Genomic DNA, 27,500 nt, shown 5'->3' on the forward strand with positions numbered 1-27,500 from the left:
GCACACTCAAACCCACTCACTCACTTAGCTACAGGAAGTGTGTTTTCTGGATTGATAATGTGAGCATTTCCTTTCTGTCTGTCTGTCTGTCTACTTTTTCTCTGTTCCACAGAAGCTGACTTTCAGTACTGATGTTGGCTTTCTTTTTTACAACAGCACAAAAGAAGCATACATGCATGCCATACTATTTCTGTTTAGGATGAATTTCTTAGTCATGTTAGTAACTGCTTCATCCCACAAACTGGTGCTGCCAAAAACACTAGATGTCCGCAGGTTTGTAGGTGCTCGCTTATCCAAAGTTTCCTCTATAATGATGGGTAGTAATAGGGAGTTTCCCCCCACCCTTTGCATCAATAACAGCCTTTACTCCTCTGGGAAAGCTTTGCATTAGTTGGAGCAATGCTATAAGAATTTGACTGCATTTAGTCTAAAGCATTAGTGAGGTCGAGTAATGATCTATGATAACTCGTCCCAAAAGTATTGAATGGTACTTTGTTATTTTGGATGCAGTTCCAGTTCCAGCTGCTCCACAATGGTCTTTTTACCCCTAGATAACACATTGGGCATGGTGACCTTACATCAGGGGTGGGACAAAGTACTATACATCTGTACATGAGTAAAAGTAGAAAAGTAAAAGTACAAAAAGACTTGCTTGTGAATGGAAATATGTCTGCAGTCAAACAGGTCTCCTTACTAGAACCTGTTCTGCAAAACAGGATTGTATGTATGACTCGGTGTACTCAAGTCTGTTGACAAGCAAATGCTTTTGCACTTTTACTGAAGTAGAAATAAAGAGAACATTTGTGCTTTAACTCTAATAAGTTACCAAGTGTGTTTCTGTTTTTATGCATGTTTGAGATGTGGCAAAATATGAATGTAGGCGAGTTTTAACAAAGGATTCTGAAAACTGTGTTCACATTAATCAAACCAGGGAAATGTTGTAGCCATTTGATGTTGGATCCGTTTCCGTTTCTAACAAGGCGAAGAAAGCTACCCCTTTAGATGGACTAAAGAGAACACGCTGGAGCTAGTCAGAGAGCTGCAGAGGAAGACTTATAGTCTTTTAGCAAACTTTAATGAAACAAGATAAAGAAATATGTGTGTGTGATATTGATATTCCACACAATATTTTAACCACTAAGGTGAGTTAAGAAAAGCTTACTAGGTAGCTAAATAATCTTAACATATTTAACATTTATTAATCATTAGACATCATATTCAAATGATTTTTAGCGAGTACAGTAACCCAGATATAGTTTAGCTTAGCATAGAGCCAATGTACATTTGTCTGTGAATAGCTTTACCAACAGTGAGTTTGGTCTTCTGCAGAGTTTAATCCAAAACCTTTTCAGCTTCAGGAGTAAAATAAAAACAGCATCAGCCTCCAGATGATCAGCATAGTGAGTATCAAGTATTAGACATTCCCCAGCAATACCTTCCACCATTTCTTCTTAAACTACAGCACTGTTCATACCTTTGTGCTCTTGAGTGTGTGTAGATTTGCTTCTCACCTAAGAACAAATCCCACACATGAAAACATTGGTGAATGTCAGAATCTGTGTAAAAACTCTAAGTAGGTTTTAAGCAGAAATTTCTTCTTTAGAGCGGTTGGTGAATGAGGCCTATGGTTCTTTGCTGTGTGCTCTGAATATATTGTGTATTAGTGAGTTATGGCATTCATATAACTAAAAAGATGGATGTAGTTTTGGCTTAACCATTTTAAAATGATCAGTGATGCATTTGTTCACTGTTGTGTTTATATATTGTTAAGGCATATCAGAATCACAGTATGTAGCAGTATGATTGCAATACTGTTATTTTGGCCATATCTTGCCTCCTTACCACAAGATGGCTGCTTCTCTGTGTGTGTGTGTGTGTGTGTGTGTGCGTGTGTGTGTGGTAAAAACAGCGGGTCCTCAGTAGGGTGTTGAAACTGATTTTAGGCCTGCAGTGCGTGGATATGAAGTGGTGTGGACTGTGCTGCCCAGCTTAGGGAGAGTTTTCCTCCCTTTTGTGGTAAAGGAATGACAAGCATCGCAAACGTTTTCCGCCCAAACCAATTCCATTATCTGCACAGACTAGAGAGGCAGGTTTTGAGGGGATGGATTGATGGACAGACTGATGGATAGAGAGGGAAAGAGACAGACAGGCGGCAAGGTTAATAAAGCCATTCTCTGCTAATTTGGTGTAACATGACCGCAACACATAGAGACAGAGAAAAATGCTAGAAAGAGGGAAGGAAGAGAAGGGAGGGAGGAGAATCGCATACACAAATACATGATTCCCTCTCTCTCCTTTCTCCTTTGTTTTTTTCTGTACTTTTCTCCTTTCTTCATTTTTCTTATGTAATTAGTATTCATTGTTGCCTGCTCTCTCTCGCTGTCTCTCGTTCTCTCTCTCGCTCTCGCTCTAATAATGTTTGACATCTATGTCTGCATCTCTCTACTCTAATAAATCTCTCGCTTCTAATCTCTTTCCTTTGCACTTACTCTCTTCTCTCTCTTTTTTTCCCCCATTAATCCCGTGGACAGCTTAGTTTGGCATGTCTGTTTCTTTTAATTTGGCCAAATAATTTCTTTCTTTCTTTATTGATTAGTTTAGTAATTCATATTAGTTCATTTCATGTTAGGCTAAGAGAATTCTCTTTATTAGTGTTCAGATAGTGTTTTGAGTCTACTGTTAGGTGCTGAAAATACTGGACAATGTAGTGTATTTGTGTGAGTTCCTGTCCATCTCTCTCCTTGTTCCCCTTTCATTGCATTCAATAAAGGAGAAAAGAGTAGATATGAATGAAACAACACAGAGCTAGAGGACTGTCCCTCTTTCTCAAGCATATCCAGTATCCACAGCACCACCCACACAGTGTACATTTCACCCCACGTCTCTCTCGCTCGCTCTCGCTCTCTCTCTACCCCTCTAATGTGTACGCGCACACACACACACACACACACACACACACACACACACACACACACACACACACACACACACACACACACACACACACACACACACAAACACACAACAACAACTTGGCACCAACCAAAACAGGAAGTGACTGTTGCCACTGGTTACGAGAATTCCACTATGACACAGTGGTTCATAGAGGTCAGCACTATGACAGAGAAAGAGAGTTTATGAGAAGGACAGAAAGCATCAGCAACGCACATTATTAAACCATGGGGTGTAAAATATATCAGTACACAGTCACAGGTGATCCAGTTCATTGGTAGAGTCCGTTATAATATTAGAAGTGTGATGATTTAGAATATGATGATGTTATGTTTTAATAAAGAAAAAAATAACAAAATAAGTGGCTGAAAAAGTGGCTTATGTTATAATGTAAATGTCCATTTTCAGCCTGTTAGGGCATCCAGCATTATAAAAGTACAATATCTGAAACAAAAGCATCTTGATTCAGAGTTAGGAAACAGTGATATAATATGCTGTGCTGTGATAAAGTTAAATACAGTGTGAATTGTTGTATTGTTACATCCATAAATAATATTTCATTCATTCATTAATTTAGCCAGGCTATTTTCAGGTGTGAAAATCCCTCACATTTCAGTACTGTTTAAATTGTTTCTGCACAACATGAGGTTCAGTGTAGTTCTGAAAGAAATTGAGTGTTAAAATTGAGATGTCATGATGTGTTTTAAAAAAAGCAAGATTGAATTTCTGAGGGCTCAGAGATTTACATTTAAATCTCTGAGATTTACAGAGTATTGAGCAGCAGTGCAGCAGTGAGCTTCTGAGCTTTTTCCCCAGGACAAAAGTTCCAGTCAGAGCATCTAGTGTGAAGAGAAGAGCCCTCAGGATGCGACATCACATCTGTCATACATGTGCCTTTATACCCTTACACTATTCTACTATCTTTGCAGTCTCCCTATACTATCTCTATTATACTCGCTCTCACTCCTGTGTGTTGTGGCGTTATTTTGGCTGTTCAATGGGCTGGAGTTTCCCGTACTCCTGTTTCATGAGTGTGAGATTGGTCCTGTGATACTTCCTGTTCTTCCTCCTCTGCTCCTCCTGCACCTTCCAGAGCTAAAACTCTACCCGGAAAAGCAGAAAACCTGTTCAACTGTTCCAGTTGAAAATACCCCAGACATTTACAGGGTAGATCATTTTCTTTGATATCACAGGCTGCCGGGGTATTCAGCCTGATCAGCAAGAGTAAATACTGAAAGAACTGAGCTATGATGAAGCAGTGATTCTCCAGTCGGTCTACTTTTAGCATTAAACATTGTTGATACAATCCAGATGAACTGACTTATTTTGCATGCTTATAGGGCCATTATGTTTTTTCTAATGAAATATTTTAAAATTATTAGAATTTATCCTGTGAATGAAGATTATTTGGCAGCTTACTTGATTTGTAATGTGTTTTTTATTATCCTTTTCTCTCTTACAGTGAGAAGCAGTGTCTGGTGGACAAATTTTACACACATAAATGCTTTTTTTAGTCACAATTTGTTTATGAATATATTTGATGTCTTTTGAAAAGCTTCCAAGGTAACCTTTTTACAGTAAAGCACTTCAGCATGTTTGACAAGCTCTGCTTGGTTTGCCATTGTAAGTTAAGCTCCTTTTTGAATTTTTAAACTCTAATGCCTTGATTAATGTTGTAAATATTTGGTTACTAATATAATCAATAGTGACACTCCCTGCACATTTGTTATTAAGCCATAAGTCTCCGTGTTGCGTGTTCACTGTACAGTTACTGTCAGATGGGACTGTTTCTCTCAAAAGCGTGAGAAAGCCGAATGATAAATAGGCTACTAGCCTGCTTGTTTAACTTCAAGTCAAGGCAGTGTTACTGATGTAAGAAAACATACTGTGTGTGTGTGTGTGTGTGTGTGTGTGTTTAGTGATTCACTGTGTGAAAACTGTGCCAATGCCTTGATCTCCTCCAGTAAAAATGACACAGTAATTTTTGAACTGACAGAATGGGCTAACTTTTACATTCTGAGTGAACATCTCTTGCCAAAAACGAGGAGAATGTATGCCGGCTGGAACATGCACGCACGCACGCACACACACACACACACACACACACACACACACACACACACACACACACACACACACACGCGCACACACACACATACATACAGAACTTGCTCAACCCACAGGAAGATATTTCACAAGTCTAGACCTGTGAAAAAAAGCTTTTTGTAAAACAGGACTTGTTGTTCATACCTCTGTATTGACATCCTTTTGAATTATCACCTTTTTGTGTTTTTGATTTCTCTTTTTTTTTTGCTTCATTTTTTTGTCAGTCCCACTGGCTCTTCTGGTTTGTTTACTTTCTTTCTCTAAATAGCCCCTGATTGGTTAAGAGACTGTCAATGACAGGTGTGTGTGTGGCAAGTTTGGTTCTTTAGAGAGCCGTCAGTGGAATGTCATAATGACAGAGTGGCCCAAGGGAAAGGATAAAGAACTCTGAGAGTGTGTGTGTGTGTGTGTGTGTGTGTGTGTGTGTGTGTGTGTGTGTGTGTGTCCCTCTGCGCCCATTTGCACAGGAACACTTCCCTAGTGAACTCCAACCAGTAACCTCTAACCCCTTACACATACTCGAGGGAACATTAAACTCAACAATTTAATCATTAGAGAGCAAGCAAGTGAGCGAGAGAGCGAGCGAGAGCAAGACTTTGCCTGGGAGACAGAAAGAATCATGAGGGAGGGCCAGGAGAAAGGTAGTAATATGGAAGAAAGAGAGGGCAAGTGAGAGACAGAAAAAAAAGGTTGGAGCATAGTAGATAATGACTGAGTTATGGAGAGACCACAACAAATGTAGAGAAAGGCACTTTAAAAATGTCATGTAAAAACTTCAAAACCAAAATAATTCACCCAGTCCATACAGTCCATATATAAAAACCATGCTTTTTGAATTCCCTGTGTTTGTGATGTTACAGTGACCATATTTTGAATTATTGATGCATTGATCATGGGTTGTTACTGATTCTGGTTTCTTTACAATCAAATTTTCCAGTGGCTATGTATGTATGTATGCATGTATGTATGCATTTATTGACTGATTGGCAGATCTTTAGTAGCATTTTTCCATTAGTTGAAACCCATATGGTGGGTATTAATAGCCAAGCTTCCAATTTAAACAACACTACTTATTATTTTCAATTTTATATCAGTTACATACTGAACTGACATAAGTCACATACACTAAAAGTAAGCCATGATTGGCTGTTTAGCACAATGAGTCTTGCAAAACTGTGGTATGGCATTTTTGAATATGTGTATTAGCAGCATCTGTCAAAATAAAACCAATAAATTGTCCAGTTGGCGAGCTTGTGTTCGTCTGCAGATTCCAATCCTAATTCTGATTGTGCATCTTTGTTTAGCATGGTGTTCTAAATGGCATACTGTGAACTAACGAGTGGAATGATTTTAGCATCTGGGTACATGAGCAGGGAGGTGAAAGTGCTTATGCTGTGCATAAACCCATACTCAGATGACTGCACTCTGTTATTACTCACGTGACTTCACTTTTCACAACTCAGTTATTAATTCTAGGTGTTATGATTTTTGTGGTTTTATTTTGGTAGAGGGTGTAGAGGCAAGCAGAGAAAATATTTGAGAACTTTTTGTCCTGAGCCAAACCAATTTATGTAGTATATGATTAGAGCACTGTATAATAATTTCTGTGCATGCATGCTGTGCATGAGGCAAACATTAACATATATAAACATTAACACGTGTATTCAGGCACTTTTTTATTTTTGCTGTAAAAAACATACTGAGATCACCCCATACTGCACTACAGGACAGAAGCAAGACTAGACTGTATCAATCTCAGAAGCTGAACCAGTCGGATCCATCCCAAAACCTGCCTCATTTTCTTAGCCCTCCAGACGCTGTTTAGCAGTCATTACTTGCTGCTTTTCCATGTTGCTTTTCTGGAATATTTGGCCAAAGTAGTGGGTCATCCAGCTATCTTTGGCATACATGAGAGATTTGTGCTGGTTACATACTGCTTGCTACTTGTGGGTACGATCAGTATGTGAATTTAGTGGCCTATTTTGAACATAGCCAGATATATATGTCTATCTTTTCAGCCTTTAACCTGTAGCCCAGGCCCTTTACGTTCAACTTATAAGGATTATTTCAATGTTGACTGCTTTCTGAATAAAGTACAGGGCAGAGAGTTGGAACAGAGCCTTTTTACATGTAACGCTCTTAAAAGTACATTATCGAAAACAGTCGGTTTAGTTCTAAGGGATAAAGAGATTAAAAAATGGTCATGCAAAAATGAATTATGACTGTTTTTAGTACACCGACCCACACAGACATCATAAGTGGACCTCAGGGGAAAAGATAACAAGAAAAATGTAGGAAACTGCCCCTTTAAACAGGCCTGTTATGGGGCCCACATTTGAGTTCCCAAGTTCCATAACGTCTTACTTTGCAGTTAACAGATATTTTAATCTTGTCACTGAATAATAAGCCTAAATATTGATGACTGAATATTTGGCATGCAGTTAAAGGTGTTAACATAGGAATAAGTAGGGAAAGATGAGCAGAGCAAAGTAAGGAGAAGAAATGGATTGATAATAAAGAGGGCAAAGAGAGAGAGAGACCAGGCAAGAATTTACGGTTTCTGTTCTGCTTTGTTTACTGTTCACATTCAGGAGCCGTATTGTGTACAGACCATCGTGCTGAATCACATCAGTCCACTCTGCTTCAGCACTGCAGTTTAAATGTGCCCTTGTACACAGATTTAGAAACAGCCCGTGCTTTCCCTTGTTTAGTAAATGAACAGTATGGTGTAGGAACCTGAGACCTGGCTTTGGGTACAGTTCACTGATTAATCTTTTGTTGTAGAAGTCATGGCCTACAGTGAGAGCACTTGCTGGAGCAGAATATTACGTCAGATGGTCATTAACTTGAAAAACTAAATTGAGCAGTGGTCTGTGTCAAAAATATATATATGGTGTAAAAATAGCTAAGACATTTTGTGGTAATCATTTGCGTCACGGTATGTAAGTTTTTCTGAAACCTGATGAATTGGAATGAACTGAATTGGAATACAGAGCTAATAGTGACACATTATGCAATACTGTCAGTACATTGTTTTTTTTTATTCATTGTTGTACGCAGTGCACCACACTAAATGCAGTTAAACAGGACTAATTATGCTCTCTTTGTAACATGTAGTCGGTTGGTGTTCTTTAAGTATTGATTAAATTACAGTATGCTGTATATTGTATATTGTGTATATTGTGACCTAATTTCTAATGATTTCTGATAAATGTCATATTTCCCACCCCTAAAATGCATGTCCTCGTGTATTCTGCAGTGATGTGTATGATATAGTGCAGGGCAGCATTAGTATTTAGTGGTATTGATAAGTTTGTGTTAACATCGTTAATGAATTCATGATTCTTGAGTGCTTGTATTCTATACTAAAGAATGTCTTATAAACATGACAGCTTATTTTAATAGTACTGTTTCATTCTATTTTCATCTCTTTAAATTAACCCAAAGAAACATTACTGTTACTACTACAGCTAGAATAAGTGTTTGTGTTAACAGTACCACTGTACCAGTATAGATGATATCCTTCAGCAATACTATAATGTAATTTTGCTGTAGGATTGCGTAGTGTTCAGTTGATACACTGCATGAGAAAGAAAAGCTTGATCGTTCCTCTGTGCTCATCAGAACAAAAAGGCTGACTTGTATTTGAAACATGCTTGCCTTCTCTGAAGGGCAGAGCTGATTCCATGGCTCTGTTTCTCCAGGCAATGTTGTCATTACCACATTTTCGATTAAATCTGTAATTAGTTTCTGCTGTCCTCTGATTCCACTATGAGTGCTTATTAGAGGCTGTGACAGAATCACAACTGCTGCACTATGCTGGGTTACAGTGTTCTGGGTTATATTTAAACAGAGATTTCTATGCCTTTATGTAATGCTTTTAACATCTGTGTGCTAAGAACAATGTTTAGTTTGGAATAAGCCTTTTAAAATTGGAAGTAAGTGTACCTAAAGGGTTCTCTTTATTCTGTCTCTCACAAATGACATTCTGATTCGTACAGAACGCAGAGTTTGGAGGTGCAGGTGCTTTGGAAGTTTACATATGCGAAACCTGTTTACATCTTTCTGTTTTCATTTCTTCTCAGGAGGTGGACATTGTGGACATCAGCCATATCAGGGACACCAGAACAGGGAAGTTTGCCAAGATACCAAAGGTACAGTGTGAGAGAAGTAAGAAGTGTATGTGTGCATGTTTGTATTAACCCTTTTCAGTTAAGTGCATTAATTTATTACTGAAATTCTGATTTTTTAGAATCAATCCTCTCATAAAAATATTGATACCACATTTTTTCTTTAAACAATAATTAAAATTTACAGTGAGGTCCAAAGGTCAGAGACCACACTGAACATATTGCATTTCTGTATTTAAATCTACAACTAAACATTGATGAAAAATGTTATGACAAGTAAATGAAGAAGAAACATTCAGAATTCTGCACCGTTTTTAGGTCCATATTCAAGCAAACTGACCATGTTATTTTTTTTTCCTGCTCATCAGAGACTTTTGCACAAACGTGTGGAGTCCATGCCAGCTCACCTGCACACTGTCATATAAAGCAAAATGGGCACATACCAAATGCTAATGAAATTCTGAAATTCACGTAAACATCCAGAGATTCTACTTTTCACTCAGTAGTTATGCTGGTATTATCATTTATAATGTAAAACTGTATTTGTATTAAATTAGAGAGGAATGCAAAAAAAGCATTTTTATGAGTGGTCTCATACATTTCGACCCCACTGTATCTGTTTTATTGAAATTTAATATGCATTTGATGCAGAGAAAATTAAAACATTTGATTAAAAATAATTTATATAAAAGTTTAAGACATGAACATACACAATAATAAACATGGGCCAAATATTAGGCTATTTTAATAACAAAACACCAGTAATGTCTTAACACTTTTTGATCAGCACAAATTTACAGTCGTAGCTGAATGAATAGGCACCTGCAGGATTCAACTGGGTGGTGTAGACAGTTAATAATAAGACACAGATTGTCAGATGTATTTTTATTGTTCTCCATGTTTACTTATTTTTACTGTAGCAATCAAAGATTACCCACAACTCCTTTTGAATAAATTGATTTATCATTGAATTAGAGATAACATTTTTGAAGGTGAAGTTATACGTCTTAGTTTTCAAGACAATGGCTAAATTACAGTTTCCAGTTCTCACCTTAAGAGGCAGAAACAAAGTTATTTAAAAAGTTTCTAGAAGTTTAGAAAGTAGTAAAAGTTATTTATAGATGTCTCTCTTCAGTTGAGACACACTGATACACTGCAGAATGACTACATGTTGGTTTTCAGGTCAACTGTGCCTGCAGTGCTGTGTACTATGACCTTATAAAGGTTTATTGCTGGGTGCTTTTTGATAGCATTGTTATATGTGTAAGATCAGATCTCTCTGGATGTGACCCACAAAGTCACAGTGCTTCAGAACAGCGCAAGGAACAATGCTGCAGAGGAACAAATGGACACTGCTCTCTGACAGGCTGCTGGAGGTGCAGGGTGTGGTGCTTCACCCAGGGATTAATCAGAATTAGTTGGATGAAATTAAAATGAGGAACTGTTGGGTGGGGAAGGCTTCCAAAACCACTGTTGAAGTCCTGGCACACTGAAAATACACACATGCTACTTAAAAACAACACGCTGAGGAGCATCCATTTACCTGATTGCAAATCAGAAAGCATATTAAGTTCTTACTGGACCCTTTTGTTTGTTTTTGTTTTTATTTGTGTGTGTGGTGTACAGGACCCACGTGTGCGTGAAGTGTTGGGCATCGGGAAAGGCGACGGGAACGCTGATGGCAAGCTAGTAACTGTTGTCCATGGCAACGATCTGGTCAACATCTCCTTCCTCAATTTCCAGGCTATGCAGGAAGATATTGCCAAGGTAACCATAGCAACCAGCCATCATCACCAAGACACTGTGCCCATGTGCCTCCCCTTATCCATGCCCCGTTTGCCTTTCAGTCCCTTTTCCACCTCCAGACTTTTTTTTTTTTCTGTTTTCATTGTGATTGCTCTTTTCTTTTTCAGTTGTTGTTTTTGTTGTCATTGTTTTTCTTTTCTTTCTTTGTATCTATCTCTTCTCTTATATTTTTTAATAAGATTCCTTAGTGGTATTTCCACTTATCACTCTCTTTGTCTCTCTTCTTCTGCTTTGATGCTCACATATTGTGCTGTTTTATTATGTTGACTCAGATTGTGTTTGTGTGTGATGACTGTATCTCCAGGTGTGGACTGAAGAGCTGTTTAAACTTGCCACAAACATACTGTCCCACAATGCCTCACGAAACAACTTCTTGCTCAAAGCGTGAGTATTTTGTGTGTGCGCATGCGCGCGCATGTGTGTTTTGAGCAGTTTGTCCAAACGTGATGGAATATGACTGCTCACTTCGAGTTCAGATGTCATTTCATGTCAAATTTCAAGATTGAGGTGGGATCAGAACTCACATTACAGTTGTCACTTTAGGGTTCTCACGTTGGGTTTTTGCTCCCACTTTCAATAAATTGTATCCCCACATTTGTTGTGATACTTAATCTATTATTCCTCTCTTTCACTACCTTAAAACAGTTTTTAATCTGGCATGCTGGAGTCACCTCCACTGCTTATGTTGTTGACACGATTTTAGCCCTGAGGTCCACAAGGCAGGAAATAAACAGTGAATTGTTTCAGGAGACGACTGTTTAGTGCAACTCGCAGGTTCAGTGTAAAGAAGTGGAGGGTTATAATCAAACACGTAAAGGCTAACATCTCAGCACTGCACAGCATAACAACACACTGTACATTTATGGTTTATCCGTTTGCTGTTGCAGAAGCACTGCTTGTATAAATTTATTGAACTTTGGATTTGATTGCATCAAATCCAATGAGAAATATCAGGTTTTATTTAACACTTTGGTTTGGTATAGATCAGATTTGATATATAATGTGTTGATCCTACAAGAACAATTTGCCATTTTGATACCTAGCTATGCCCGGTTTAGAAGTCGCACAGTATCTCCATTAAAGCCTGGGATAGTGGGGGGGGGGATTATGTGCCCTTGAATGAGGCACAAACAGGTATGCGCTGTCAGTCCTGAGATTTGAACCTGCATCTTTCTGGTTGCTGGCTCATCTCGCCTGCCACTAAACTATGAGTTGGACTCAAAACTGGATGATGAGTTTTGAGTTGGGTTAAGTTTGGACAGAATTTTGAAAGGCACTGGTCAGGTTTGGACTCAAAACTTGATGTTTTGAATCATGTGCTGACTAAAACTTCAGGCCCCATTAAACCCTGAACGTGCACACGTGTGGTTGTGTTAGTATCTTTGTTTGTTACCTACATTGTGTGTGTGCATGTGGGCAAACATGTCATTACCAAATTTGTTTTACTTCTCCAATAAAGCTTTAATTTAGTGAATTGCAGCCTAATTTGTGTAAACTAAACTTGCTGTGAACTCATACAACTCTTCATCCCTCCATCCTCTTTCCTCTTCCATCCTTTACTTATCCTCAGAAAACCAAACCCATCTCTATGACCACAGTAAGAGTGATAAGACGCTGTTAGACTATCCAAAAAAAAAACTCTGTGGTCTGATGAGGAAATTGAAACAGTGGGATAAAATGAGATGCTCTGATAACAGTTCTGTTTTCATTTAATCAGCATTTACTGTAGTGGCTATTAAGATGATGTAAGACCAAAGCTGAGAGATGGTAGCAATTAATACTGTCTCTGTTGATTATGATAGTAATTAGTAGGATTGGATAGCAGTCAAAATGTTTCAGTAGTGGTGCCAGTTCTGATACTGAGACTTTTATGTTGATTCCTGAACAATACTTTTACCTTCCTTTAAATTACGGACTAAAACTGGGTGTGATGTAGACCAGAAGTGAGTGTCAGCTGCAGGAAATGGGTGTATGTACTGGGCAAAGAGCAATGCTGATTCAAAGTTGTGCCTACCCAGTGTAATTTAGACAACCAATCAACAGTCTAGGTTTTGGAACAAGTGTGTTTATTGGTTCAGACTGACTTCTTAGGTGTTGAAATTTGATATTGAATGACCTGGTATGTTTCAATGCTCAGTAGTATTGTAACTGAACAGTGACAGACTATGCAGAGTTAAACATGATAAAATATTTGTTTTTAAATATAAACTGATATCTAAAAAGACTTTAATTAAAATTAATTGAATTAATTAAAAGTGGAAATACACAGAAAATGCATGTAAATGTATAAATTAGGTCACTGCCAACTACATGGCTGATTCATTGATAATGTAATTTTTTGTAATTTACACAGCCAAACAGCATTCGATTTTGGAACAAGCAAGGTTATTGGTTCACAAATACTGACAAGACTGACTGCTTGACAATAAACTTTGATTACTGGATGACTTGGAATGTTTCATTACATGGTAGTATTAAAGTAATTTAGTTGGTACTGTAAAATTATTTAATTTTGACACAGAACAAAATACTATGAAGCATTTTATTGGATTATAAACTATGAGGACTTTAAAAAAAGACTTTATTAAAAAAAAATATCTATATGAAAATATGCAAAAGATGCATATAAATGTGTGAATCAGGAAGTGAGAGAGAACAGCAGGAGAGCTTATGCATTATCCTCATGCAGACTAATCACTGCTGATTTCATGATGATTTGCAATTTAAGTGTACATCTTTCCAAAATGAGTACTTGAGTGTAATCAACTAATCGTGATGGCACTAATAGCAAGTCCAGTGGACTTTTTTTAATTTGCTTTTTGGTATTTATCTTTTTTTTTTCATCACAGATACACCAAACTAACTCTGCAAGTGACCCAAGATGGAAAAATCCCTGTGAAGAAGTGAGAACAAGCACAAACTCACATGCAGATTTACATGCAGTCTATATGAGTTAGCCAAATTTCACCACATCTTGTTTCATAAAGCCACTTTCCCTTCTCCTCTCCTACTTTCTGTTTCAGTTCTGCTCAGTGAAACTTTGTTGCTTGACTCAAAATATTGCCAAAGTGGATGCAAATTAGATAACGTGATAACCATGATTGTAACGCTCACTATGTGTTTCTTTTCCGCTCTTTTTGCTCCGTTTCAGTATTTTGAGGATGTTCTCTGACAAGAGACGAGTGGAGGCAGCTTTGGAGCAGTGTGGCCTTGTGGCTAATAGGGTAATCAGTTTATCAATTATTTACCTGCTAATCAATAAATTGATCAGTAATTATTTTTAATCCTGTATTATCTCCAGTAATTCTCACCTCCCAGGAGTTTATCTATTTTCTGTCCCCCAACCAACCCCCACCCCCCTCTGTTGTTCTGCCTTTTTTCTTTTTTTCTCACATATCACAGCCTAAACTTCCAGGGCCGCATCATGAGAAACAAAAACTAAACCTTCCTCAGTTTTGTAATTACGAGTTTAATATGGTGTATATAAACTTGTTAAATAGTATAAATTCATACAGTGTACATATGAAAACTAAGCTGCAAAAACAGCCTATTTTGATTTCACTGTTTTTTTATGATGTCATGAAAGTCATTTACCTATTCTGACTACAGCCCTTTAGCCCCACTCATTCACAGTGAAGATATAAGGAGTGTTTCAGCTCGGACTGCTTTTTGAATGAGGCACAATAAAGCGCTGCCAATCAGAACGGAGGTCATTACTTATATCAGTAAAGGCACAGTAACAAAAAATATTTCATTGTGAGGAATAAAGAGAGGTAAATAGACATTAAAATGGGTTCTGACTTTTTGGTGTGCTTTGGTAATTAAAACCACACATAACTGGAGAAAAATAGTGGATGTTTAGGATATGGGTCTTTTTAAGGATGAAATTGGCTCATTAACATGTCATTTGTTCTGTTTTTCTCACTTTCATCTTTTCTTCTTCAGGCTTTCTTTTGCCCTGACAGATTATTTGTATGCATCTGCAAACTGTTTGTGGTTAATTGTGCATAGTTAATGTTAATGATAGTAGGAAAAATGTGGCTGGTCTGGGATCTGTAGAACAGGGCACTAAGTTGCTAAGAGCTTGTTTTGTTGCTACGCACTGCCCTCTGCTGGTGTAAATTATAATTAAATCAAGGAGAGAAGTGATTGTAGGATTTAATCTGTGTTCAAATAAAGCCTGAAGATGGAATTGTCAGTCAATATGCAAATATTTATTGCCAGAATGAAAAGCAGGGTTTCTGTTGGATTAAATCAGTGCTCTACAGCTCTAGTCCTGTTATTTGTTTGTTCATGATACTCTAGGACTGGGTCTGTGCTGCAGTGGACTGTATGATACTGACAGATATAGAAATGATTAGGGATGATCCATGTGATTTTGTCTTTATCTGTGACATTCACAGGCAGATGGAGTCAAGTCAGAAGAGTTTACGTGGGACAAGTTCCACAGCTTTCTAAATAGCCTGTGTCTAAGGCCTGAGATTGACCGCCTCTTCTTAGAACTGTGAGTCATTGAATGATGATGGAAATGTACTTTTTTAGATTTCTTTCTTTCTTTGTAGATTTAGGTTTCTCAGTGATTAGTCTACAATACAGCTTGAAATGCTTGACTGAGAGACCTGACCGTTCTTATCGGAGTTTAACAGGTTTTGGGCATTATATACAGTACACATTTTCAAGTTCAGTACAGCTTTCAATTCTGAGGTCAGGTATCGGTTTGATTTTCAATATTTTATGTGTTAAAATGTTTTGATTTTACAGAGCTCTGATTATCTACTTTGCAGATTGATTTGACTCTGATAAAAAGGCAAAGCCAAATAGTAGCTTGTTGTTTGCAAAGTAGCTTGTTTTTTGTATCATCTTAAACATTGCTGAGCTATAAACAGTAAACAGCAAAAATACGCACTCGTATACCTGGTTTTGATTATTGCCGGTTTACCTTAAAAGACTGAATGAGAGACCATCAGAAAAGACTGAGGGACACAAGTACTGTTTAAGATTTTAGTTCACCATTTCAAAAGCTCATATTATCGATCTTTCAATGCTGTAATGAAATAATTACACCCTTGCTCAAATTTTAAAACAGTCCATTTTGAGTTTGCTATTTTTGTGATGACGCAGAAACCAACACATTTAAATGTATCTGCCTATTCAACCTACAGCTGTTTAGTCCTTCCCCTGCGTTACAGTTGATTTTGGCACATAAAACCACATAAATATCATAAGTGGACCTGAGCACACTATCCTGGCACACTAGTGTTACTCATGTTGTAGGCAGTGAGGTAAAAGCATTATGTAGTCTAGTGTTTATTCAGTCTGAAAATGTCAGGCATGTTGTTTGAGGGCATTAATTGAGGACTCCGTTTGTCAAAGTTGAACTTAAACATGAGTGAACTAGAATAAATATGTATTGCCCTGTGAAATTCTGACTGTCTTTTTTTTTTTTTTTTTTTAAACTTTGCTTGTGTGTTTGTATTTAGTGGCTCTAAAGGGAAGCCCTTCCTGTCTCTGGATCAGATGATGGACTTTATCAACAATAAGCAAAGGGACTCACGTCTGAATGAGGTTCTGTACCCTCCCCTCAAACGAGAACAGGTCCGGCAGCTTATGGAGAAATATGAGAGCAACCTCAACCAGCTAGAGAGAGGTAAACGCAGTGTGATGATGATTGTAGGGTTAATGATGATATGGTTGATAATAATGGAATGTGCGTCTGTTTGTGCAGATCAGATATCTCTGATGACGTTCAGTAAATATCTGGGAGGAGATGAAAACGCAGTGGTTCCCTCTGAGCGGTTTGACATTATGGATGACATGAACCAGCCACTTTCTCACTATTTTATCAACTCTTCACACAACACCTACCTAACAGGTTAGTACACAACTTTAGAATCCTAACATATTATAAAGAAAACTGGCTCACTCTAACTATCTGACTCGTTCCAGCAGATCTTTTTGAGACACAAATAAACAAATATGCAGCAACTGCTGTTTTTGCTGCCATTTGCACTGACACAGTAGGTAGAAGCAACAGGTAAAACATTTAGGTGATTAGTGTGGTAGTTTTTGACACACTCCTTTTCGCCCACTCTTATGAGAAGGCTTTCCATAAGATTTTAGAATGTGTTTGTGGGTATTTGTGACAAATTAAGTCAAAAACACATATGGTCAGGCACTGAGGGTGGATGAGAGTGCCTGGCTTGCAGTCGTTGTTCCAATTAATCCCAAAGATGTTTAGCAAGGTTAAGGTCAGAGCTCTGTGAAAACCACTGAAGTTCCTCCACACCAAACTCATCAAACCATGACTTTTTGGACCTCACTTTGTGCAATGGAGCACAGTTATACTGAAACATGAAAGGGCTTTCCCAAACTGTTGCCACAAAGTTGAAAGCTTATGGTTGTCTAAAATGTCTTTGCATACTGTAGCATTAACATGACCATTCACTAGAGTGGATGAGCCCAAACCCTGAAAAAGCCCCAGATCATTATCCCTCCTCCACCAAACTTGACTGTTGGCACTGTGTAGTCCAGTAGGTAGTGTTCTCCTGGCTTCTGTCCAGCCCAGATTTGTCCTATAGACTGCCAGATAGTGAAGTATGATTCATCACTCCAGATAACACATTTCCATTACTTCAGAGTTTAGTGACAGTTTTACATGACTCCAGCTGACGCATGGCATTGCGTACAGTGAACGTAGGATTGTGCTCCTAGACCCTTTCATTTCATAATAACAGCCCTTACACTTGACCCAGGAAGATCTAGCAAGACAAACATTTCCTTAACTGACTTGTGGCAAAGGTGGCATCCTATGACAGTGCCACGTTTAAAGTCAGTGAGCTCTTCAGTACAACTAATTCTGTTGCGAGTGTTTTGTCTATGGAGAGTGCATGGCTGTCTGCTTGATTTTATACACCTGTTAGCAATAGGTGTGGTCAAAACACCGGAATTCAGTAATAAGGAGGGGCGTCCACATACTTTTGGCCATAGAGTGTACATGCACTTGGTTGTACTGGTGCCTTAAACTACACACATGAATGTATGTTAGATTTTTTCTTTACTTGTTTGCTCTGTGTAAAAAGTTGTGTAGTGTAGCTCTGGCTACAGTGGTTGATAAGCTCTTGGAGGGGTTGGAGAAAAATGCTTAAATGTGGCCCAAAGCACATTTTATTTGATAAATCAGTTTCTGGTATCCATTCGAATACTGTATGTATGAATAACCAGTATGTGCAGGTTTTAGCAGTCACTCTATTGCTCATACTATGCAGAGATAGTAAGCGTGAAACAGGCAAAATAGACATTTATAATCTTGAATCTGGACCCTGAGGGACATAAATTAAAAAAATCTCTCTCTGTCTGCAGTGGGTCAGTTGACAGGGCTGTCTTCAGTGGAAATGTACAGGCAGGTGCTGCTGACAGGGTGCCGCTGTATTGAGTTGGACTGCTGGAAGGGCCGTCCACCTGATGAAGAACCTATCATCACTCACGGCTTCACAATGACAACTGAAATCCCCTTCAAAGTGAGACCACCACTCGATAGAGTAGTTCTGTTCAATTCCTTTTCTCCTTTTCATCATCTGCCTGTCACACTGTCAATTGCACATGCATGATGACATACACTCTTTCTTTCTTTCTTCTTTTTATTTCTTTCTTACTTGCATTCTTTCTTCTTTTTCATTCTTTATTTTTTTCTTTGTTTCTGTTTGTTTGTTTCTTTTTTTCTTACTTTTCTTTCTCTGTGTCTCTCTTCTCTTGCTGTAGGAGGTGATTGAGGCCATTGCTGAGAGTGCCTTCAAAATCTCTTCCTATCCCGTCATCCTCTCCTTCGAGAATCATGTTGACTCGTAAGTGAAGTCCTCTCAGTTTGTGTTTATGAAAGAGACTCTACTGCACAGAGTGCTTGGGTTACTATTGCATACATTACTACTTAGCATTCTACTTGAGAGACTTCTGGGTTGCGAGAGATACGCTGGCGCGTTTGGCTGCCGCTTCTCCCCCGGTGATAAAGTTTTTATGTATTTGGTTTTTGTACTTGCTGTGTGAAAAAGTGCTGCGAAACCCAACACATTGTATTGAACTTTGTACTGGATTTACTGTAATATGAGCCTTGTAGATTTCTCCTTGTGGCTCTGAGTCCTCTACTTAGCGTGAAGCGTTTGTGACTGTGCTTAACACCTACTGTGAGAGTACCTGTGTTGCTCGTGCTTTGTGGATTATTTCGGGATTATTCTCTGGCATTTACTGGACTGTTACGGCTGCAACTTCCATTGTGGCCATACCATGACGGCGAGGAGAATAAGGTACTCTTTTGGTGAACTTTTTACGTTCCGAAACACACAGTGCAAAACTCCTGCTCCTTTATTGACACATCGTCACCTTGGTATTTTGCGACGACCTAAATATTGTCATCGGGGTCTTGGTCGGACTTTTAACTATTATCAGCACCCCAACAATATTCCCTCACTCTGGGCATCGCATCGCCATAAATCTTCCCAGGCGACGGCAGGCTCAACTGATCACATAAATAACCGGAACCTATGTTACGTATCTACAACATCTCTGCACGCCCTGAGCACTGATCATACTCTTAAATGTGCTCTGTTCAATGTTCGTTCCTTAAATAATAAGGCAACGTTTGTCGCTGATATTATCCTGGAGCATGACATTGACCTGCTCTGTCTCACGGAAACCTGGCAGTGGCCTAATGAGTATTTCTCGCTCAATCAGACTCTGCCTCCACATTATCAATACGCAGATAAACCTCGTTTAACTGGTCGAGGTGGGGGACTTGCAGTGGTGTACAGATGTTGGCCTTAAAGTTAAAACAGTTTTAATCCCAAATATGACCTCATTTGAGTGTTTGGCACTGTTGGTCTCTACTGGTAAACCTGTATTGGTTTTGCTTATCTATTGCCCCCCAAAAACTTCTCTGTTTTTATGGCAGAATTTTCTGAGCTAATTTCCACTCTTATTCCTGTTTATTCTGATCTGTTGCTGCTTGGTGACTTTAATATTCATATCAATTCTGGTAACTGTCTTTTTGCTAAAGAATTTTTTAATGTTTTACAGAGCTTTGGTATATCTCAGCATGTTGATTTTCCTAAATCATAACAAGGGCCACAACTTGGACATTATTTGCTCTCTGGATAAAACCCCTTTTAATGTGAAAGGCATTGATCTGTGTGTATCTGACCATAAAGCTGTGTTCTTTGATTTTTCGCTATCATGTCAACAGCGAGGGCAGCATCAATCACGCCAGTTTACTTTCCGGAGCCTTAAAAATATCAGTCCTCCTGCTGTTAAGGAGATGCTCAGTCAGAGTCCGGTACCTGATTGTTTAGATCCTGATTTGCTAGTGAGCCATTATGATGAAACACATCATGTCACATATTTTAAATCACCTGGCACCTCTAAGAACATGCCTGGTTACATTTTCTCAGCCTGCTCCCTGCTATACTGCTGAGCTGCGCAAGCTGAAAGCTGTTGGTTGTCAGCTTGAACGTCTTGCAAACAGAATTGGCCTGACTGTGCATGCCCTTGCTTACGGTGATCATGTTTTGTTTTGTTTTATAAGGAAAAACTACAGGAAGCTAAAACACTATATTATTCTAATGTTATTCATGGTGCCCACGGTAACCCTAGAGCTCTCTTTTCAATGGTCAATAAGTTATTGAGCCCTGTGAAAAGTTTCCCTATGGTTCCCTCAGCTGAACTCTGCTCTCGGTTCATGAACTTTTTCAATCATAAAATACATACAATTTATTCTCAGTTTCAGCCTACTGCAACTACCCTAAACATTCCACAACTATTTTCTCAGTTCAGCAGCAGCTATTTTTCTACTTTCAATACTGTTAACCAGCAGTATGTTTCACAGATTATTAATTCCTCAAGGCCAACTACATGTCAATTAGACCCCTTGCCAACACAGCAGGTGAAAGCCTGTTCTCCATTTATCTGTCCTCTTATTACCAGGGTTATCAATGCTTCAATTAGCTCAGGAATGGTCCCAGCTTCTCTGAAACTGGCAGCTATTACTCCAGTTCTCAAGAAGCCTGGCCTAGATCCTGAGAATCTCACAAATTATAGGCCCATCTCTAATCATCCATTCCTTGCTAAACTGTTGGAGCGTACAGTAGCTGCTCAGTTAACAGAACATATTTTATCATGTGATCTGTTTGAGGTCGTTCAATCAAGATTTAGGAGGAATCACAGCACAGAAACTGCTCTTGTTAGGGTTGTCAATGATTTGCTGATGTCAGCTGACCAAGGACTGCTGAGTCTGCTTGTCCTATTGGACCTTACTGCAGCATTTGATACAGTGCGTCATAGCCTTTTACTAACTCGCCTCAAAAATATATTTGGCATAACTGGTACTGCATTAGCTTGGTTCCAATCATATCTTTCTGGTAGGCAGCAGTTTGTTTCAATGGGAAGTTTTCGATCTGACACATGCTCCTTGTCACATGGTGTCCCCCAGGGCTCTGTTCTTGGGCCCCTGCTTTTTATTTTGTACATCCTTCCTCTTGATAACATCATTAGACATCATGGGCTGCAGTTTCACTGTTTTGCTGATGATGTCCAGATATACATTTGTACAAAGCCTTCTCACAGCTTGCCACCTAGTGCCTTGCTGAATTGTTTAACCGACGTGAGGGCTTGGCTGGTGGAGAACTTCCTGAGCCTGAATAATAAAAAATCCGAAGCCATCATAATTGCTTCTCCTCCAACAGTCAGGAGGCTTAGTGACACTACTGTCTGTATCCCTGGTTTTGTTGTCTCTACCTCTACACAAGTGAGAAATCTTGGAGTGATTTTTGATTCTACATTATCATTTAAATCGCACATTAACAACAGCTGTTGGACAGCCTTCTACCATCTTAAAAATATTTCTAAGATTCGCCCTTTTCTCTATTTCACTGCTGCTGAGACCATAGTCCATGCATTTATAACTTCTAGGCTACTGCAATGCTCTGCTGTCTGGCCTCCCTGCTCAGGCTTTGAGCAGGCTGCAATATGTGCAGAATTCTGGTGCTAGGGTGCTGACCCATACATGATCGTGGGAGCATATTACTCCAGTCCTTAGTCGTCTCCACTGGCTCCCGGTGAAGTACCGTATACAGTACAAATGACTTGTGTTGGTGTTTAAATCTTGCATGACCTTGCCCCATCTTACCTAAGAAGTCTACTTCAATCTTATACTCCAGTGCATACTCCTCGGTCCTCTAGCCTCCACTTGCTTGAGGTCCCACATTTTAAGCTAAGCACCATTGGAAATAGAGCATTTTGTGTCGCGGGTCCAAAGCTGTGAAATGGTCTTCCTGATGATCTGCGAGCTTGTTTATGTATATGATCTTGCTTTTTACCTACCTTTTTTCTTCTTTTATTATCTATTGTACAGTGTCCTTGGGTCTCTTCAAAGGCGCTTTTAAATAAAAATGTATTATTATTATTACTTGTTCATTTTTAATTTATCTAATTTGAAATTTCTTTCACCTTCTCCCTCTTACCTTTTCATTTTTCTTCCCTCCTTCCAGCACGCGGCAGCAGGCTAAGATGGCAGAGTATTGCCGCTCCATATTTGGTGATGCGTTGCTCATTGATCCGTTAGAGAAATACCCGGTGAGTCAGCGGTTAATGCAGGGCTGTATTCAGACAAACACGTGTGAACCTGCGTGCTGTAACATGTTGCCCCAGCAGGTGTGTCACGGCTGTGGGTAGAGTCATATACTTAATGTGACTTACTGATCTCTACTGATCCCCAAGCAGATGGTGCCCTAACCAGTATAAGACTACATTCACTTTAAATCTGGTTTTTCAATCTGATCAGAATTGAACCACCTATTAAATGTGGTCTTAGTGGGGGTGTCATCATATGCTTATTAGTTTTATTTTTTTAATCAGTACAGGGGTTGCTGTCACTGTGTTAATAGTACTTAAATAAAAGTATTAAATAAATTGACAGCTCCTGACTTAATATAGTTTACAAAAAAAGAAAATGAAAAATAAATAAAAAAGAACTGGAGGGTCCTTAACTAACAGAAATTTGATCCTGAATGGTCAGAAACTTTACCCTGGTTTGTCCAAGAGCTGTTTACAATCCATAATCCTAAATTTAAACCTACCCAAGAGCATGCCGTGGTGATCTACCCTGTTAATTAAGTAAGCTGGCTAACCTAGAAATCCTTCCTACTTTGTGAGATACCACTGTCCTCACTCAGTGCAGGCAGACAGTCAGTAGCAGCTAACAGATATAAATCACTCAGGCACAAATGTGAATTATCATTGTAGAAAGATCCTAGAAAAAAGAACTTAAAGGATTGTGGCAAAAATTTGAGGCTTGAACAGAATACAAACCAGTTAAGAATGTGGCTAAAATAATGAAAAAACAAATGTGCTTTTCTGTAGCTAGTCCCAGGTCAGCCACTGCCGAGTCCTCAGGAGCTAATGGGGAAAATCCTGATAAAGAACAAGAAGAAGCATCACCACCGAGCATCCAATGGCGGCAGTGTCAGACGCAGGGCGGGAGAGGGAGCAGATGAACAAGCCTCGCCTTTGAACGGTCAGCATACAAACACAGACAGCTTTCCGTCTTGCTCATTCAGATAGACTGTTTGAAGAGCATTTAGTTTTGGTTGCATCCAACACATTACAGCATTAATATTCACAGTCATACATTCAGTAAAATGTATGAGAGTCAAAGTCATACATTTTGTGCAATGTCAGCTGAAGATATTTTACAAATGCCATGAACAGTTCATTCATGTTCCCTGACTCTGTGTGGTCATCATGCATGTCTTCATTCCATATCCATTCATAATAAAATATGTGTTTAGATTGTCCACTGAATGAAGGTGAAGCAGGACAGGTCATGTCCAATGGGGGTGAGAAGCTGGCAGAGAGAATGAGCAAAGACAGCGATATCCGCAAGTCCATGGGTTGGTGCCTAATTGAGTTTTGAACAGTCAGAGTGCGTACTGTTGTCATTGTGGTGCCAATGTATAGTTTAAGAGCGAAGAGTTAATGTATTTCTTCTTTTTTATTTGCAAATTCTGGTGAAGATCGAGGAGATGGAGAGAGTGATGAAGAGGAGGAAGAAGAGCCTGTAACAGACCCCAAAAAACACAATTCTGATGAGGTAAATCAGTACTTAGATTCTCTCTCTCTCTCTCTCTCTCTCTCTCTCTGTCTGTCTGTCTGTCTGTCTGTCTGTCTGTCTGTCTGTCTGTCTGTCTGTCTGTCTGTCTGTCTGTCTGTCTGTCTGTCTGTCTGTCTGTCTGTCTGTCTGTCTGTCTGTCTGGCAGGCATATTGCTGTTCCTGACTGTGTTTCCTGTCACTATATAAAAGAAGCATGATACTGCCTTTATTGTTGGATGCACTGTGATAGTTTCCGAGTGAGTGTGAACATGTATTCAAAACAAATTTCACATCTCCTGAAGGCTTACTGATTCCCCCCACTCTTGAGTGGACAATGAAACCTTGTTTTCTATTAACACTTTAAATTACTTTCGCCTTCTCCTTTATTCCACCTGCTTTGTGAATAAACAGGGAACAGCATCCAGTGAAGTCAACGCTACAGAAGAAATGTCCACGTTGGTAAACTACATTGAACCAGTCAAATTCAAATCCTTTGAGGTGGCAAACAGTAAGTAGTACAAAGTGAATGTGCATGTGTGACATGTTATCATGGTTATGAATCCCTTGAGCTTTTGGAAGCATTACAATACACTTGTCTGGTTCTTGTCACAGCCATTGTGATTATTTCTGAATTTTAAACATTAAATTCTATAGAAATAAAAAAAAATTCTTTCCAAAAAAAAAGTTTCAACTCTTTACAACAAATGACTAAGTTTCTCTATTTATCCTACTTATCTACTTAAGACATCATAAATAACACTGCTATGAAATTATAATATTATAATACAAATTAACATGTATGTGTGTTACATTCTTAATAATTAGTGACTATTTAAGATACTAGTCTGCACTTTTACAACTCATGTGCTTTTGTGGTTAGTTTAATCTGGAATTTGATACCTTTTGAAAATGAAATGGAATGATTATCTCTTTCTCTGTGTTCTCAGAGAGGAACAAGTATTTTGAAATGTCATCCTTTGTTGAGACTAAGGGCATGGACACAATGAAGAATTCACCCATTGAATTTCTAGAGTATCCTTAACATATTTTTCATGTGCATAATTTGATCATTGTTTAATTTAGAATGCCTGTGTTGTTCTGTGAATGTTTACACGTACGTTCAGGTATTTTTTATGCTTGTGTGTGTGCTTGATGTGGTGACAGTGTGAGTATGTGTTGTATTTCCTGAACTGTCTGTGTGTTCAGATACAATAAGAAGCAGCTGAGTCGGATCTATCCTAAAGGCACGCGAGTGGACTCCAGTAACTACGTGCCTCAGCTCTTCTGGAACGTGGGCTGCCAGATGGTGGCACTCAACTTTCAGAGTCTTGGTGCGTCTTTCCCACTCTACTTAAAAAAAAAAAGATGTTTTTAGTTAAAAGAAGGTGCTGTTCTTTTTGATTATTAAAGGGTCACTCCATATCAGCTCCCTTGGGGCCTATGTGCTCACATATTTACATGAAAAAGTAAAGGAAGATCTTTAATTCAAGCAACTAGATGCACAATTTCGAATTAGTGCTCCAATTAGAGGTTTTATATTTTTTTTCTTAAATATTAATTTAGCTGCTTAGATTAACTGAAGTAAGCTGTAAAATTAATACTTGTTATCTCTAACTCTTAAGTCAGCTTGCCTTTTTTTGATTTCTTTTTTTTTCCCCAGGAAATGAATTGTTTTCTACTGTTTAAACCTTTGTCAATACAAATACTCTGTTAAATCAAAGCACTTGTTTGTGGGATTTTTTTTTGTAGATTTACCCATGCAGCTGAACTTGAGTGTGTTTGAGTACAACGGACGTAGTGGCTACCTGCTGAAGCCTGAGTTCATGAGACGCACAGACAAACACTTTGACCCCTTTACTATGAACATAGTGGATGGCATTGTGGCTAACACTGTCAAGATTAAGGTAATGTCTCTTGCTGTTATTAAAATAGTGTTATTTTCTTCGTGTTTTAGGAGTGTACTTTCCTCTTGCTGCTGTGACTGCTGTCACAGTGAAGAAAGTATCCCAACAACACTCCTAAACTTTTGTAAATCTAACAAGATATGTGATCAAACACATTTCTGAAAGCTCTTCCCGTTTCTTATGCAGCTTACCTACATTTTGCACAATTCTACTTCAAAAGTGTTCATGTGATAGAATATAAAAATAAAAAAAACACACTTTTTCCATAAACGACTCTGTATTTAGGCTTAGACAGTTTCCTACATATGCTTTCACTTGCACAGTGTGTCCAATTTGTACCTGAATACAGTTTAGTATATCTGTCCCACAGTAGGGAAGGGTATTTCAGTCAAATTTGATACTTGAATTTCTAAGGCATTATTTATTTCAGGTTTATTCCATCATATCTGTTTGAGTGGAGTGTAAAATAAACTTGAGCTTCTAGTTTATCTGTGCTTTAATGCGATGCATCTATGACCAAAATAAGATATTTAAGGTTGTTTATAAAGTTTCGGCATGTCTTGATTCTTCAGAATGAACATGTAAAACCTAACAGAAAATCTAATTGTCTTATCAAAAATTTTAATCTACAACTTTTAAATATTCAATTAGGCATAAACGTGTGAAATGTAAAGATTTTGACTGATCCCTAGTCTACAGCGTTCAGCAAGTGTTTAGTGTGTATGTGACAGTACGCTGATTTATGTTTTATTCTTTCTCATTTGTATATAGATTGTATCTGGTCAGTTCCTGACTGATAAAAAAGTGGGAGTGTATGCTGAAGTGGACATGTTTGGGCTGCCTACTGACACCAGGAGGAAATTCCGCACCAAAACGTCCAATAACAACTCAATGGACCCCCTCTGGGAGGAGGAGCCATTTGTCTTTAATAAAGTAACTACGTTGCCAAAATTGTTGGTCATGCATACATACATACATGCATACATACCCTGGCTCAGTTGTTTGACTGAACCTCTGAAACTTCCCAGTTTAGCCTGCATATGTGAAGTTGGACAGGAATGCATGATGATTCTTTTTTTATTTTTTACATTTTTTTTTTCTCTCTCTCTTTTTTTCCCCGTCCCTTCTCTCTCTCCATAGGTGGTGTTGCCCACATTAGCATCACTGAGGGTGGCTGTATTTGAGGAGAATGGTAAATTCATTGGGCATCGGATCTTACCAGTCGTGGCTTTACGCCCAGGTCAGTACATGTATCGTCTATTTGACAGGACTTCATTGAAATCTAGTCTCCTTTAATGGTTTTTGGATAAGTGGCTGTTTTGGCTCAAGTGCAGCCTGTTTGGATGTGTTTTCCAGGGTACCATTACATTAATCTGAAGAATGAGCTCAATCAGCCGCTTTTGCTAGCCTCACTGCTGGTGTACACTGAAGTCCAGGACTACATCCCTAATGAGCACCAAAGTAAGAAGG

General features: G+C 38.6%; 1 protein-coding gene across 2 annotated transcripts in view; it reads left to right on the plus strand.

The window, feature by feature from the left end:
- Positions 1-27,500, plus strand: part of plcb3 (phospholipase C, beta 3 (phosphatidylinositol-specific)) — a 71,223-nt gene that overhangs the window by 32,657 nt on the left and 11,066 nt on the right. For both annotated transcript variants that reach the window (XM_037530881.1, XM_037530884.1), the window contains exons 3-23: positions 9,144-9,212; positions 10,815-10,955; positions 11,299-11,378; positions 13,844-13,897; positions 14,146-14,218; positions 15,398-15,498; positions 16,475-16,641; positions 16,720-16,866; positions 18,354-18,511; positions 18,753-18,835; positions 22,526-22,610; positions 23,397-23,550; positions 23,825-23,926; positions 24,050-24,126; positions 24,538-24,634; positions 25,074-25,158; positions 25,333-25,457; positions 25,876-26,030; positions 26,802-26,963; positions 27,171-27,270; positions 27,387-27,491. In XM_037530881.1, coding sequence (XP_037386778.1) covers positions 9,144-9,212; positions 10,815-10,955; positions 11,299-11,378; positions 13,844-13,897; positions 14,146-14,218; positions 15,398-15,498; positions 16,475-16,641; positions 16,720-16,866; positions 18,354-18,511; positions 18,753-18,835; positions 22,526-22,610; positions 23,397-23,550; positions 23,825-23,926; positions 24,050-24,126; positions 24,538-24,634; positions 25,074-25,158; positions 25,333-25,457; positions 25,876-26,030; positions 26,802-26,963; positions 27,171-27,270; positions 27,387-27,491 — 2,320 coding nt within the window. The remainder of the gene's footprint in view (positions 1-9,143; positions 9,213-10,814; positions 10,956-11,298; positions 11,379-13,843; positions 13,898-14,145; positions 14,219-15,397; positions 15,499-16,474; positions 16,642-16,719; positions 16,867-18,353; positions 18,512-18,752; positions 18,836-22,525; positions 22,611-23,396; positions 23,551-23,824; positions 23,927-24,049; positions 24,127-24,537; positions 24,635-25,073; positions 25,159-25,332; positions 25,458-25,875; positions 26,031-26,801; positions 26,964-27,170; positions 27,271-27,386; positions 27,492-27,500) is intronic.

This window comes from Pygocentrus nattereri, chromosome 2, assembly GCF_015220715.1.
Source record: "Pygocentrus nattereri isolate fPygNat1 chromosome 2, fPygNat1.pri, whole genome shotgun sequence".
NCBI classification, from domain to species: domain Eukaryota; kingdom Metazoa; phylum Chordata; class Actinopteri; order Characiformes; family Serrasalmidae; genus Pygocentrus; species Pygocentrus nattereri.